Source organism: Amphiprion ocellaris, chromosome 20 (genome assembly GCF_022539595.1).
Source record: "Amphiprion ocellaris isolate individual 3 ecotype Okinawa chromosome 20, ASM2253959v1, whole genome shotgun sequence".
Lineage (NCBI taxonomy): Eukaryota > Metazoa > Chordata > Actinopteri > Pomacentridae > Amphiprion > Amphiprion ocellaris.
The window spans coordinates 25,572,590-25,587,327 of record NC_072785.1 but is presented as its reverse complement, the minus strand read 5'-3'; the positions used below and the strand labels follow the sequence as shown (position 1 = coordinate 25,587,327).

At 38.3% G+C, this 14,738-nt stretch overlaps 3 protein-coding genes across 5 annotated transcripts; 2 read left to right on the top strand and 1 right to left on the bottom strand.

Annotated features, from left to right (window-relative positions):
- The first annotated feature begins 146 nt into the window (after positions 1–146).
- On the top strand, positions 147–4,493 carry ndufaf1 (NADH:ubiquinone oxidoreductase complex assembly factor 1). 2 transcript variants are annotated; one of them, XM_023286625.3, is made up of 5 exons: positions 147–327; positions 1,413–1,949; positions 2,576–2,761; positions 2,891–2,965; positions 4,041–4,493. In XM_023286625.3, the coding sequence occupies exons 2-5, from the start codon at positions 1,437–1,439 to the stop codon at positions 4,179–4,181; spliced, it is 915 nt and encodes a 304-aa protein (XP_023142393.2). In that variant the 5' UTR covers positions 147–327; positions 1,413–1,436; the 3' UTR covers positions 4,182–4,493. The 2 variants fall into 2 exon arrangements, with proteins under 2 accessions (XP_023142393.2, XP_023142392.2); XM_023286624.3 differs by having other exon boundaries at positions 148–327; positions 1,410–1,949.
- A 60-nt stretch (positions 4,494–4,553) lies between these two features.
- nusap1 (nucleolar and spindle associated protein 1) lies at positions 4,554–13,181 on the bottom strand. Of its 2 annotated transcripts, none has more exons than XM_035955599.2 (12): positions 13,037–13,181; positions 10,162–10,230; positions 9,865–10,065; positions 8,148–8,307; positions 7,909–7,992; positions 7,656–7,762; positions 7,517–7,567; positions 7,248–7,426; positions 5,461–5,624; positions 5,260–5,376; positions 5,066–5,171; positions 4,554–4,976 (listed from the first exon to the last, which is right to left on the bottom strand). In XM_035955599.2, exons 1-12 carry the CDS (start codon positions 13,043–13,045, stop codon positions 4,889–4,891), a joined length of 1,335 nt encoding a protein of 444 aa, XP_035811492.2. In that variant the 5' UTR covers positions 13,046–13,181; the 3' UTR covers positions 4,554–4,888. The 2 variants fall into 2 exon arrangements, with proteins under 2 accessions (XP_035811492.2, XP_023142390.2); XM_023286622.3 differs by lacking the exon at positions 13,037–13,181 and adding an exon at positions 10,384–10,667.
- oip5 (opa interacting protein 5) lies at positions 10,795–14,587 on the top strand. The gene is made up of 5 exons (XM_035955600.2): positions 10,795–11,130; positions 12,790–12,856; positions 13,043–13,165; positions 13,429–13,510; positions 13,895–14,587. Exons 1-5 carry the CDS (start codon positions 10,959–10,961, stop codon positions 13,985–13,987), a joined length of 537 nt encoding a protein of 178 aa, XP_035811493.1. The 5' UTR covers positions 10,795–10,958; the 3' UTR covers positions 13,988–14,587.
- The last annotated feature ends 151 nt before the right edge of the window (positions 14,588–14,738 follow it).

Here is a 14,738-nt window from a genome sequence, read left to right as displayed (position 1 = left end):
GGAACTACAGATCTACAGTGAGTGCGACAGTCAGGGTAGGAATCTGTGTTGCACTGAAGCTACATTCAAGTCACAACCTGTCACTGTTGTAAATCTGTGTACGCTGGCTTCAATGTGTTATGTTTCTATCTGTATGTGCCCTGAACGCAGCACAGATACTTCCGCCGTGTGGAACCGGACAACCTTGGGATTGAACACGAGTAGTCGTTTATAAATTGCTTGTGCTTTATTACAGTGATATAACCAGATATCTTCATAGTCTAGCTAAAAATACACCATATTCTGCTGATGTATCCACGAGGCTGAAGCTGCTACAGCGTGGTCACGGTAAGTGGGGATAGATTATGCTAGCAGGATAATGTTTGTGTTATTTGTGTAGATTTCAGTCATTCAGGTCACTGTAAATGCTTCAACAGAAATTGGACTTCTGTTTTTTGGTTATTAAATACGTTTCACCACTAATACAAGAGGCGTCCTCACTTCTAACAGACTGTTCAAGGTGTTTATTCTCACCCATAAACCACATAATTAATGGAAATACTTGTGTACCTGACTGGTCAGGAATGTCAGGACTGCATTATCAGTATCTGATAAATGCTGGGTTAGAGATGACTTCTTCCACTTGTCTTTGTAAACATCTGTCTTCTCTGTCCGAAATGTCAACACAGATGTTCTCAAAGTGGACTTCCAAGTCTTGTTCTGAGGTGTTGACTCACCTGTATTGAACCACACATTTGTTTAGTCTTGCCCATATAAAGGCCTCTCCTTACTGCATTAGACTGCATGTACAACATCATTCAGCTTGTGTTTGACTGTTTTATCCTGAGGGTGCACCAGTTTTTATACGGGATCTGAAGTGCAAAAGGATTGTGTGTTTTGTGGAAACCTTTACAAGACTTCTGTTGTACTAAGTTCTTACTGTGGAGTCTATGTTTTTAGTGTAGTTAATCTGAGATATGTGCTTTTAATCTTACATAAAAGAAAATATCTATTGTTCAACTTAAAAGTCATGCAGTTATTGTATTTTTTAACTATTTACCATCTGAGTGATATTGCACAGGGTTGTTCTCACTTATGTTGAATACTGTATTCCAAAAGGGCATTTGTATAGTTGGTAAATTAAACGACAGCACAGTAAATACAACTGATCATTCACTAAGAGCCCAATCATAAGTGATACATTCAAAAACAAGACCAATTAAGCAGGCAAAACATTTGTTTCGGCAGTTTGAAATATGATATAATCTACTAAATAACTCGATAAAGATTAGTAATATTGATTCCAGCCTGTCAAATGCAATAATATGATTTCATTTAATGTTATTTTCTCTGTAAATCAGCCTTGAGTATGCATCATCACCCTGTAACTTGAGTGTAATGGCACAACTTTCCTGTGTGATGCATCCCAGTAGTGAATCGTCCAGATCAACACTGAAATGTCGCTGCAGAAGATGACACGACTCCGTCCGGTGAGGCTGCTGAGCTCCATCCACCAGCAGCCGCTGCTCCTCCCGTCCACCACTGCTCTCTCTGTTCCCAGAAGGTCAGTGATCCAGGGTGAATACAGACGACCCGGCCAGCCCAGAGAGAACAAGCTCCCGTGGCAGAAGATCAACTTTGACTTCTCCAAGGGATTGCAGGGGATAAAGAAGCATTTCGCTCTGCTGAAGAAGGAGTTTTTCGACCGCTGGGTTGGTCCACAGGGCAAACCGATCCTGGAGCACATGCTGGAGCAGAACAGGGTGATCTGGGAGTTCAGAGGTCCGGAATGTCTGGAGCAGTGGACGTTGTCTTCTGATCGGGAGATAGGAGGCCAGAGTGAAATATACCTGAAGCTGGGAAAGAACACTAATACCTGTTTTCTATACGGGACACTGAGTTCTGTTCCTCCAAGAGATGGAGAAACTCGTTACAGTGGATACTGCACCATGCGATCAAAGCAACCACTAGTTAGTATCCTGATAAATACTGTTTTTTATTTTACTTTACAATCGCTAATATTGAAACTATTTGATTAAATATAGGCTTCAGTGTTTCTCCAATGGGATTTTATTCTTATCCATTGAAGAAAAGTCTTTGAAAACAAAGTTTTGAAAATAAACTGCATAAAAAAATTAATGATTCTGAACATATTATTTGAAAGAATTTTAAATATTTTCAATCAGGATGCATGTTTTTTTTTATTTTGAAAGGGTGGGAGAGCTCATTAAATACTCTAAAGCAGTTACTAAAATAAATACCACATATGATTTTTGAAACACTGAAGACACTTCAATGGACAGTTTTGCACAGCTAACCACATATTTTGACGTATATTGACAACCTTGAAACTATTGTTACATCAGCTATTGAAGAGTGACTAAAAATCTGAAAAAATACGTCCATTTGATGTCAATATTCACTACAAATACCTGAATTTACAGACCTGTCCCTCTTCCTCCTCTGTAGTTTATCGGTATAAGTATATATTGGAATGAAAATCTGCTCATATTTAAGATCTAGTAATATGAGTTCTGATGTTGGAAGCAGTTAAATGACCACTAAAAGTTACCCGACAACCTTTTGTCTCTTCTAGGCTGCGTTCGATAGAAAAGAGCACTACGATTGGACCAGTTTTAACACCCTCCATTTACGTGTACGTGGTGATGGCCGTCCGTGGATGATCAACCTCGCGGCAGAAACGTATTTCTCTCACCAGAAAGACGACATTTACAGTTACTTCCTGTACACCAGAGGAGGACCCTACTGGCAAGACGTGAAGGTGAGCAGAAAACAGATAAAACCCGTTTGATCAACCTGAAACATCACAGAACCTTGAGCACCTTGTTGCCACATTTGCTGCACTTTTAAGGAACACTTCTGAACTAACTCACATGTTGCTCCTTTGCAGATACCTTTCTCTAAGTTCTTCCTCACACATCGAGGGAGGATACAAGACGACCAGCATCCTGTCTGGCTGGATAAGGTAATGCAAAGGAACTTTAATGAACTCCGTGATGGGAATTTAGTAGGCTTTCATTACCTAACTATGTTTTCAACCTCAGCCCTTTTCAGACATGGATTATATAACACTTTGAGCTTCATCAGTCAGTTAAAGTGACGGCATTCTGTCATTCAGACGTAAATCACTTTTATTTTTGCGTAATAACACATTAATAATCACAAGGAAAATTTAAACAAGCTTATTAAACTGCCCAAATAACTAGTAGCCTAGAAAATGCATTGTTTCCTAAACACAGTAAATTCTAAGAGTGATGATAATCTACTACTTTATGGACAGTAAAATAAAAATACTGTATCCAAACAGCTGTAATGAAGCTCAGAACTCAACCTGAGGACAACCGCTATGTAAACTAATGATTTAACTGTAACTTATAAACAGTGACTGTGTGACAGCTCATCTGTGTGAGGTTAACAAAAGTAGTTTTTATAATGTTTCATGTGTAAATTGGTGTAACTCTCTCTTTGGAGACATTCAAATAGATCCTGCTGCTGTCTGATGCTGCAGGTATTTAATACACTCAGAGGAAATAATCCTAAACAGCTGAAAGCAACAAACTAAACCTCAGTTCCTTAATGTTTTGTCTTATCCTAGATTAAATTCATTATTTGTGACTCTGTTCAGTCTGTGTTGCTGTCAAGTTTGGATTTTATGCACATTTCAGCTTCCAATAGATGCAAAATCATACAGTGTATGAAGATGTTTTTTTTTGGCACCAAACCGTCTTTTTGTCTCAACAATACTGGCTAAAATGTAAAGAAAGTCTTCCCTAAATTGCTGTACACAACTCAAACTATCCTGTGATTTCCTGTTATTTCGACTGTATGCAAGTTCAGACTTGCACCATATTAAAAGTGATGTTACTAGATCCAACCAATTAAGACTGCCATCAGTGCTTTTACAGAAAAAGTAAGCAGGTTGCACACTTAGACATGAAACTGCCACATTAAAATGCCATCAAATGAACAGAAAGGATTGTCTGAAAGGGGCTTAAGACATCTTTTTGCTGCTGTTAATGTCACGTTTTTTGTATTTGCAGGTTAACACCATCGGGTTTACTTTGGGAGACAAAGCTGACGGTCCGTTCCAGCTTGAGATCGACTTCATTGGTGTCTGCAAAGATTACGCACACACTGAGGAGTTTGCTTATGAGGTGTACAAGAGGAATCCTGAAGTTTGAGACCAGCCATCACTGGGATGAAATTGAACTGTTATTGGACAAACAATTACACCGTTATTCATGTTGACCCCGTTTATCTGGATTATAATGGATGTTTTGTGAGGAAGCACTGACTTACATCTCTCAGCTGTTTGTAAGAAGTGTTTATCTGGTCTTAAAATTAGGAAATGTGCTCAATTTAGGGCTTCCTGAATGAGGAAACGGTTGTAGTTAATCACATCTTTCAGTTAGAGGACAACGGAGAAGATTTTGTTGCTCCTTTATAAGAAAATCAAGTTGGTTTACCAATAAAATATTTTCCACATAAATTCATCAACATTTTGTGTGATTACGTCTCATAAATCAATATTAAAACACTACACTCTGGAAAACTGCAGTAGCAAATTTATTTGGAAAATGAGAATACAGACAAGGAAATCTTTTGTGTCTCTTTTATATCAAGTTGTTCTCCCAAAAATGTAAAAAGAAAGCATAAAGTGTTTAATAACAAAACGCAGCAAAACAGGACATCGACCTTCTACAAATCAAATACAAAAATGCATCATTCAGAGTTAAAAATGTGCTTTAGTAATTAATGAGTCAAACCTAAAAAACTTGTAAGACGTAAGTGTATCTACTTTCCTACCACAAGCTAAAAGAGATTGCAGACGACAATATTTACAGCAGGACAGCAGGCTTTACAAACGACATCAAAAAGCTGAGTATTTTTACATCATGACGAGGCCTCTTCTTGCACCAAGCATATTTTCTTTCTTCTGCTTCCGGTCCTCCTTTTGTTTTGTTCTCCTGTCGTCCCTACAAACAGTAAGAAACAGAACATCCATAAGAGACATCATGAGACTAAATTGTGATTGAAGTCTAATCGATATTGATTTCAGACGTACCTTGACTGGACTTTGTGCTGTTTGTAATTATCCTGACGCGTATTTGAGTTCACAGATTGGTTTCCTGCCGTGTTTTCTTTGACCTCTCCAAACGGCTTCAGTTTACCTATGAGAAAAAAAAAACACACCGTCAATGCTTTGCCATCGCTACTGACATTACATTTCATCAGGGATCTGGAGGACACTATTTATACCTGTATGAGGCCTGTAGCTGAGAGGACGAGACAGACTCGCCTTCAGATCAAAGGTGGGCTTCTTTTGTGTTCCAGGGGTTGTTAAAGTGCTCGTGTTGCCGGAGAAAACAAACGGCCCTTTAAGGGAGGAAAAACAAACCATCTCCTCAGTCTGTACATGTCTGCAGGACATTCTGATACCACTCCAAGGACGGTAAGTACCTGGAATTTTTGTGGCAGAGAAAGCTGGCGTGTTGACACCGTTGTGTTTTCCTGCATTAGCGGCCTGTCTCTGTGGGGTGCTGGAGGCCAGGCAGGGTGACATGCGTGCCGGCGTCTTCACCAAAGACCTCTTGTGTTCGTTGTCCTGAGTAGCTTCTGAGAATCTGGACACAAACACATCTGGCTGTTAGAGAGTCGCATTAGACACGACATTTGGTTTTTAAGACCTACGAGAATTTCTCACTGAAGTGGAGAGTCCAATGCTTCAGCAGAAAGTTAGTATAAAACCCAAAATGTTACAAAACAGTACTTGGCTACTGTCCTCTTCAATATTTCAGTAGCAATAATCTTGGTGTTGTTTTTTTCTGTCAGAACTTCACCCTTGACAAACATGTTAAAGCTGAGATAAGCAGTATCTTTCTTGGCTATTATTGAGCAAAAATCCATAAAACCTCAAAGCATTTTGTAATTCGTTTTGTGGTCTGAGACTAGAATTCCGCATTTCCTCTTGGCTCAATGTTCAGGTTATAAAAAATCCAGCCTGTGATGTGAGACTTTAACCAATCAGACGGCTTTTTGAGAGAGGAAGTTGTTCTTATTTGCTTGTCTACACAGTTTGATGCATGTGCACACCCCTTTAAATAATGGAAAGCCTGATTCAGTGGTGGACAGTTCTGAAAGAAAAGTTACTATTCCAGCAGTGGCAGTACTGCAACGCTACCCAAAAAGGGAACCCTGACTTTGCATGTCACTATTGGTGAAGCATACTCAAAGCTGAAGTGTTATCCAGTAACTTTAACATTCTAAGTTTGCTGTTTTTCTCCAGGACAGTTACGCTGATAATCTCCTTTTCCTGTTCTATCCCAATGTGTGTTATAGTGGTTGGTTTGGTCATGTAGATAAATTGGCTGTGCTGAATGTTGCTAATAGCTATACCTTCTGTTAACTGTAGCCAAAGGCTTAGGGCTGCAGCTGTGGCTAAATTCCAATTTAATGTTCATGTTTATGATCAAGCTTGCATGCATCTGCCTATGAAGCACCTGCATATGCTCAATCTTGTTTAGTGGAAGGAGGTTCAAGTTTCAAGATACAGTATTTGTCCTGTGCTCATACAGTACGGGAAGTGAAACGCAAAGTGGCAGTTCCACAAAGCTTTGCAATAACAACAAGACGAAATTAACAGATAAGACATTTCTTACAAAAACAGAAAAAATAGTTTATCTCCTTAGGGCAGAAAGGGGAGAGCCAAAGGAGAAGGGCAATATTTTCAAATTCAGGTGTTTGCATTTCACCTACTCTGTTGTTTCTCTGTGACGACATAAATAATTTTTTAAAGACAAGATTAAGTTAATTTTTCACTGTGTAATCGATTTAAACATGTGATATAGAATTACCACATTACACACCATACCCAAGCAGGATGGTGTGGATTTGTAAAAGCACTGACATGACAAAGACACTGACTCAGACACCTGAATAACAAGTATATTATACTGAAGCCTTTATCCTTTGCTACTGGCATTGTTTCACTGCAATTTCAATTGATTGTGATTTCAATTTTTTGTGAATAATCAAGCAAGCATTAAATGCTCTATCACCCTACTTTTTAAATTGTAACTTTTCAGGTGTTTTTTTTTTATTCTCTTTGTTCTCTTATTTTTCATGGCTCTGAGGTTGTTTTGTTTGTGTTTTAATCTCTTTGGTTTCACTTTAAAGGATTTAGCAATTATTACCACTGAAATTACTTCTTCTCCCGGCAAAGTTCTGAGTAAAAAGGAGTGACTCACCGAACATTGATCCTGCGAGTGGAAAGAACAGATGGTCTGAAAGGAACACTGTCCTTCCTGGCAGGTTTATTTGGAGGAGGTTTGCTGGCTGAGAGCAAAGTGTGTCTGCGTCTTTCTTCAGCTGTTTTCTTGTTCACCAGGGCAGGACTGAACATGGTAGCACGGGTGGGATTTTTCTTCTGGAAAAAATATAGATGCATAATCACAGTCGCTCAAATATAAAGTTAAACAATGTGTTCTACAGTTGTTTAGCAGACAGTAATTCTTACCGCTTGAGCTTTGTCATCAACTTGCTGCGGTTTAGTTTTGTCTGAAACCTTCTAAAAATAAAATACAATTTCAAATTAAACCTCACATTCAGATTTAAAATTGAATAAAGTCAGTCACGACTATTTAAAAGAAGAATACCTTCAGGTCTTGATTTTTGTGGGTCTCCATCTGCTTTGTCCTCCTCTGGAAGTAGGAATCAATAGACTCCATCTTGTTAAACTGCGCCTCATGGAGTTTTTTGAAGTCTAAGAGAGATAAGAGATATGATTTACAAAAATGATCATAAGACTTTGTGGGGGCAACTCTGTTTAATTATGTTGTCTCTGAAGTTTTTGTTCAGAACTAGACTGGGTGGGAGGAAGGGAGAGACGAAAAAACAAAGAAAGCTTACTCGGAGTGACAGGTTTCAACAAAGGTTTGTCCTTCTGCTGCAGCCGAGGGATTTTACCAGCTTTGACTACTTTTGGTGCTCTTTCTGCACACAGATATTGAAAACGTGTAAAACAAGTAAGTAAGTATGTTAAAGTCAAGGATCTCTTAGGAAGAACTGCAGTGGCACATGTAGCTCCAGGAGGATAAAGTTACTCAAAGCAGACAGATCTAAAAGTTCCGTCAAACCATATTACTGACCTTCTTCAGCATGCACAGGTGCTTCATCCTTCATATCAGGCTGCTGCTCATTGACAGTGGTTGAAGGCTCTGCTTCAGGTTTGCCAGAATCCTTGGCAGAGGACAGCCTTCTCTTCTTAGCACCCCTGGCATTGCAGGGTACATCCACCTCATTGTTAGCCTGAAAGGAACAACAGTCATTTAAGTCTTTAAACCTTCTAAAGAATTTACACTACAACAAAGCAAGTTGGTGCATAGATACCCGAGTACCAGCTTTACATAGCTGCACTAGGGGTCAGCTTGTCTGGCTCACCGGATGTTGACTCCAGGGTGCATTTCATGTGGTTTTGACTGTTTAGATCATTCTACAATGCTGGAGTTATAGGCCTGGCTATTCAAGACTAGACTTTTTAATATGCTTACTAGCTTTTTCCCATCATAGGCTTTGCCATATTTCTCATTGCTATAGCTTACACATAACTACTAATGCAAAAGGTTGCTGCAGATCCCAGATTTAAAACCTTGGTATACTATGAAATAAAGATTCATCTTGCTCTGATTTAGTCGAATCATATATATATATGTATGTATGTATGTATGTATGTATATATATATATATATATATATATATATATATATATATATATATATATGTATGAAGCTCAAACATCAGCTTAAAGCATAAATACATTTGAACAACCTGAAGTGAATAAAGGTTTGTGCCGGAGGATGTGTTATTATAAACTTTTACACCTTTTTAAGACCACAAATGGATATCAGTTCCAAACATTCATCATCTGTCTCCTTCACTACTAATAATCAATATCAGCAATGCCTCACACCTGAAAAACATATTGGTCAACAGTGGATCTCTACCAATCAGACGTAGGAGGATACACATGTAAAACTGTAAATGTGTTTCTACTCTCACAATATAGAGGCATTAGATTGTATTTTTACTGATCAAAAATATAAATGTAGTATGTAATACTCACGTAAGTGTAATATTCATGGAAGGGTGTAATACTTTATTAAATGTTATATAATTCATTTTAACATAGAGGAATAAGTATTTGTTGTTACAAGAGTTTATACCATATTGTAAATGATAAGAGGGGGTTCAAGAGTGAGGCCATAAAAAAAATAAATAAATCACAGATCAGTAACAAGGGTGTCTGCCGTTTGCATCATGTCGTGCCACATATGCTTAGGTAATGAGGCTGTTGATGCTTGCTTGTTAAATGTTGTCACACTCTTTCTGAAGGCAAATTTGACAGACATTTTGGTTGACATGCTAACATTGTCAGACACGTCTATCCAGAGCCGTACGAAACTAATTCTTTGACGACAAACAGTGGAGATGTGAATATTTCTCTTGTTGCCCTATGGCATCATACTATTTGAAAAAAGTTGCATTTTAAGGTGGGCTTTTATAGTCCCTGGTCAAAGGAGCGTCTGTCTGTGTTCTAGTCACACAATCTGCTCATTGTAGTTTAAAGCGACCTCTAGGGGCTTTTACAGTGTGGATTAAGTCAGTGGTTGAGATCTTGTCTCCACCTGAGCAGCTCAAAACTTTTTTGTGCCGTAACAATAGAAATTAGATATATTTTTAAAAACTTCTTCTCCAAGTCATAAAACAAAACAAACATTTGCATGCTGCATTTACATTTTTGCCCAGCTGTATTTACAATTCTGTTAGTGTTATGCATTTGTTTGAGTATGTTGTTATGTGTCATACCTCTGCATGATTTTTAGGCATCTCAGCACCAGACTTAGTCGCTGCTGCAGCATCAGGGAGCTTTCTCTTGATACAGTTCCCTTTCCCTCGACGTGTGTTCACAAACACAGTGGAGCTGGAAGCTGCTTCCTCAGCTGCATCTTGACTACCCTGAGCTGCATTTTCATCTTCTTGGACAATTGCAGCATTATTATTTTGTCCCTGAAACATCCATATAAATCGGCTTGTACACTTCATATACTGACAAAGTGCTACTGTTTGTGGTTAATATTTGAACATTAATCTGGAGTAGGTTACCTGCGCGTCCTCCTCGTTGTTGTTTTCTTGTTGGTAATGCTGTTTTATGGCTTTCAGGAGTTTATCAGCCTGTTGTTGAAAAAAATTAGGTTTTGAATGCAGGCCCCACATGTATGTTAACGTTTGCAAACAGTTAGCTACCGTTAGCTACAAGTCACAACACAGCACGGTCTCAATAATCTCAGTTACTCAGTTATTTTTAACAAACTGCGGTTCTCTTACCTTCATGTTCGCTTTAAGTCCGAGCTCTTTCGCGAGCTTTTGCAATTCTGCGTATTTCATGGAGTCCAAATCCATGTTAGAGCGATAGTTAATTCCGTTTTTTACAATAATGCTGCTCGTTTTCTTGTTCACCATGAGCTTCGGCGGCGCCTGACGGTTAAAACCGCCTCCGATTCAAAACACAGCCAGGGAAGCCTTTTGATTGGCTCTTGGGTATGACCGGAAGTGCATTGCAGCCAATCAGAAAGAACATGCAGATTGTTTAAATGTTGGATAACGTCTCCGCTTGAGCTCCTTTTTTAAACGAACATTTCAGAAGTTAATTTTGCACAACCTTATTCATTTACGAGACAACATTTTTATTTTGTTAAATTCTGATACAAATAAAATAATTTGGCAGTAAAAAGAAATGTCTTACATTGCACCAGTTGGTGGCAGTGTGGTGTTACGCATACACCGTTTAAATCAAACGGCACTGCGACGACGTAAAAAGAAGACGAGCTGCTTTACGACAATCTCTCCAAATTCACAAGCGGGACCAGTTGCTAGCAAAACTCTGTGAAAACTTATTAAACATGGAATTTAATGAGAGTACTTTAATCAAACGTGTGGACGAAACAAAGCTGGATTCAGGAGAAGAACTCACAACGCGGATGACTCTCCACTGCCAGCAATGTAACCGCGTTCTGTCGGATTCCTTCAGTATCTGTGGGGAGGTTAAATATATGGACTGCGTCATGTGTTTAAGTAAGTTTACTTCAGCTCTCAACGATTAATGTGGACATATGAAATAATACAAAAGCGTTTTAGACGAAAATAACTCAGTTAATGGTGGCAAAACCAGAAATGGACAGCGAGGTTAACTTATTTTGGCCCGAAGGACCAAAAACATTACAAAGTTTTCCCCTTTCCCCACAACATATCATGAATTAGAAAGACAGCCAACTAAAGAATCACGTAAAATATTTGGATTTTTTTTTTTTTTTTTTTAATTTAAAAAATCAAGATATTTTACCGTGGACGCAGTTACCATGGAGACAACTCACTTGACATCACATGACCAAAGATGTAGCTGCAAAAAACCTAATTAATCTATGCTGAGTTTTGGTCAAACTACTGCTTTTAACATCAATAATGGCCTTTTTGACACTCATTTTAATATATTTAAACTTTTGCAAATGATGTTTTTAGTGTTTATTGATCATTTGCTCCTGGCATGCTCTTTAATATGTCTTTTGCTGTACTCTTTCTTCCGTGAAAATAATGTCTTTACTCTGTTATTATGTCCATATAGTGCCTTTCTATATATTATATACATTATGAGCAAAATAATCACTGAATATAGTATCAATATGGGCTGTAAAACACAAGCTGTATGTTGCTGATTCTGATTATCATCTAATTGCAACTTAAGGAAGTGCTTGTTGCATAATAAGATGATAATTCATAATTTTTTAAAACCTTTTTTTGTGTTATACTTGACAGATTTTATCCCGTAGTACAGTAAATTGCCCTACCTGCTCTCTGTGAGTCCTTCTTTCATAAAGCAGACCTCATTATGCAACATCATACAAACCTGATTGTGTTTATTTTTTGGGGTCAAAGACACAAACATCACATCAAGATTACAAAAACAGATTATGAAACTATATAGCAGGTATTTCTGTTGTCTTTCCAAAAAGGGCCTTACTGCACACTAACCATGCTTACATGAGGACGTATTAGTCAATACATGCCTGCACGTGGTTTATGCCACTTACTGTATTTTTCATTTGTCCAGAGCATCCTCTTTGAGGCAAATGTTCCTCTTAGGCTTCACCAAATTGCTGCTTTCCTTTAACTACTTGACCTTCATCTTAAAGACCCCTTCCAGTGAAAATTGATTTTTTTTTTTACACTGTTAACATGTCTATATTCTGTGTTTTTTTATATGTTGGAGTACACATCATGAGCAAAATAAGCAGTCAATGCTATGAGTATTTTCACCTTGAACCTGCAATATACTGATGACAGTCTCAAAAATCCAGATTCAGATCTCCAGGGTTTCATACATGACAAACTAGATGAACAAATCCTGTCAACTTGCAGGGTGGGGCTGCCTTTCAGCATCAATATTCATCTGCAGAATCAGTCTTTAGCTTAAAAATAAAAAACTGAATTGCAGGTGAGCTGGTGTGCTCAAGCTACAGTGAGTAGGAAGAGCTGGATGGGGAAAGATGTGTGGATTTAATAGAGCCACAATTCTGAAGATTTGCCTCTAAGCATCAATTTTAAGACAGGATGGGATTATTTTATAGCAAAAACCTTCAAATATGTAACTTTAGAGACACAGATGTGAGTTTTAGGGGTTAAATCAACAAACAGAGAGGGAATTTAATCAACATTTTGCTGCGTGTCTCCTTTCAGAAGTAACCAATGATGTGGTTGTTAGTGAGTCGGTGGAGTTGGGACATAAAGGGGACATGGCGAATTGGTGAGTATTGTTTTGGCTTTGGAAATATGAATATTATAATAAATTGTATGTGTTTGTGGAGGCAAGTTGTGAATTGACACAAAAGATTAATATAAGAATCAAAAAGCTGTGCATCAACTGCTATACGTGTCCTCTCACAGGTTATTAAAGTGTGTTCTTCGTCCTTGTTGTCTTGTTTACCTGCAGCATCTACAGCTCTCTGGAATGTCACGGCTGCCGCTCTGCTGTGGGGAAAGTAGTTCACTCGGCTCCATCGCGTTTGGCGGCGGTTCGCTCCATCTTTCTCCTCCACAAAGCAAACATCAGCTGGTAAAGCTCTGCCGCTTCTGCTGAGCACACAAGCATATTGACTTCTTGTGTACATGTTTACTGCTGTGTGGAGAAGCCAAAACAAACAAGCGGCTTATGAGCGCTGTCCAGTGTTGGAGGGGATTTTCTTAAAGCTCAGACACAGCCTCTAGATGTTGTACAGCTGATAAATATGCTTGTATTACTTTCTAACAGAAATGGCTGGAAACTGTGGCTATGACATGATTTTAGTCAATCAGTTTTCTATTTATGTCTCCCTACAGTTACATCTTCAACAGCAGCTCGATGGTGAAAGCATCCACACTCACATTTGAAATGAAGCCCCTCACAAAAAGCCTCGATGAGGTGAGACAACAACATATGAACAACTTGATTGAAGTGTTTTTATCTCGGTGTTTAGGGCCTCATTTCACTCCTAACATTCATGATCTACATATTTTTGAGTATATTTGTGAGTCGATCTGGCAGATTTTAATCCAGCTAATTAAAAAACTGTCAAAGATTTAAATTGTTCCCTCAAACGCATAATTAAGTTTGAAAATTCAGGCTGCAGGTGGCACCAGAGTAATATCGTAGCCGCCTCAGCTGCACCGAAAGCAAGAACGATCTGTTGGCAGATCTTCACACATGTTCAGCAGTTCACGAGTAGAAAAGCAAATGAAGCAGGAACGAATTATGCTACGATTTATTTTACTGAACAAACAAATCTGTTCTTTCCTTCCTCTGCAGGTGAAACAGCAGTTTAAGGCTCAGCTGGATCACATGTCTCTTGTTAAGAGCAGACTGGCTGACAGGAGTGTGACAAGTGAATTCAACAAGTAGTTGGATCGATGCAGCTTTTCCTGGGATTAGACACCATGTGTTCTCCAGTCTGCTGGAAACTAGTTTGTGTTGGATGCATTATTGTGTTTTCCTTAAGTGGTTTGTCCCTGCAGCTTGTAAACAAATCTTTTCCTCTTATTCCTTTTGCTCAGTGTTTGCAGACGTATTCTAGAGATCGTTGTTCAGTAGGAATCTAACTCTACCTGCAGTGGGTTTGGAAGATTCTGGTTAACTTCAAGTGAGATGTTGGTCTCAATGTATTTTCTAACTACTGGAACAGAACTTGACAGATTTCTGCCTTATTATTGCACATACTGTCTATTGTTGTCAAACTTCTCAAATCCATATGCAACTTTATACACACTAGTTGGAAGCATTGATAATATTTTGTAGACTTTAGTGACTTTTTGTGCCACAAAAATGCCATAATTTCACACTTGATTTTTTTCTCTAAATCTCAGCTCCACTTTGCTCAACATGGCAAAATACTTCCCTTATACTCTGATTTCATATCTACAGTGTATGAGTCTGTCCTGTTTTCTCTGTATCTTTGTTCTAAATTCTCTTTTGTAAATAAATAAATAAAAAGTTGTCCAATAACTCCCCTGAAACCCATTATTTTCCATGAGAAAGCATTAATTTGCTGTCCTTAAAGATACTAGTAAGCAAGTTTTTGAACATGCTAACATAAGAATATAAGGAGATGCAAATCAGTTACAAAATGATTCAAAATGACCAGGAAGAAAAAGAT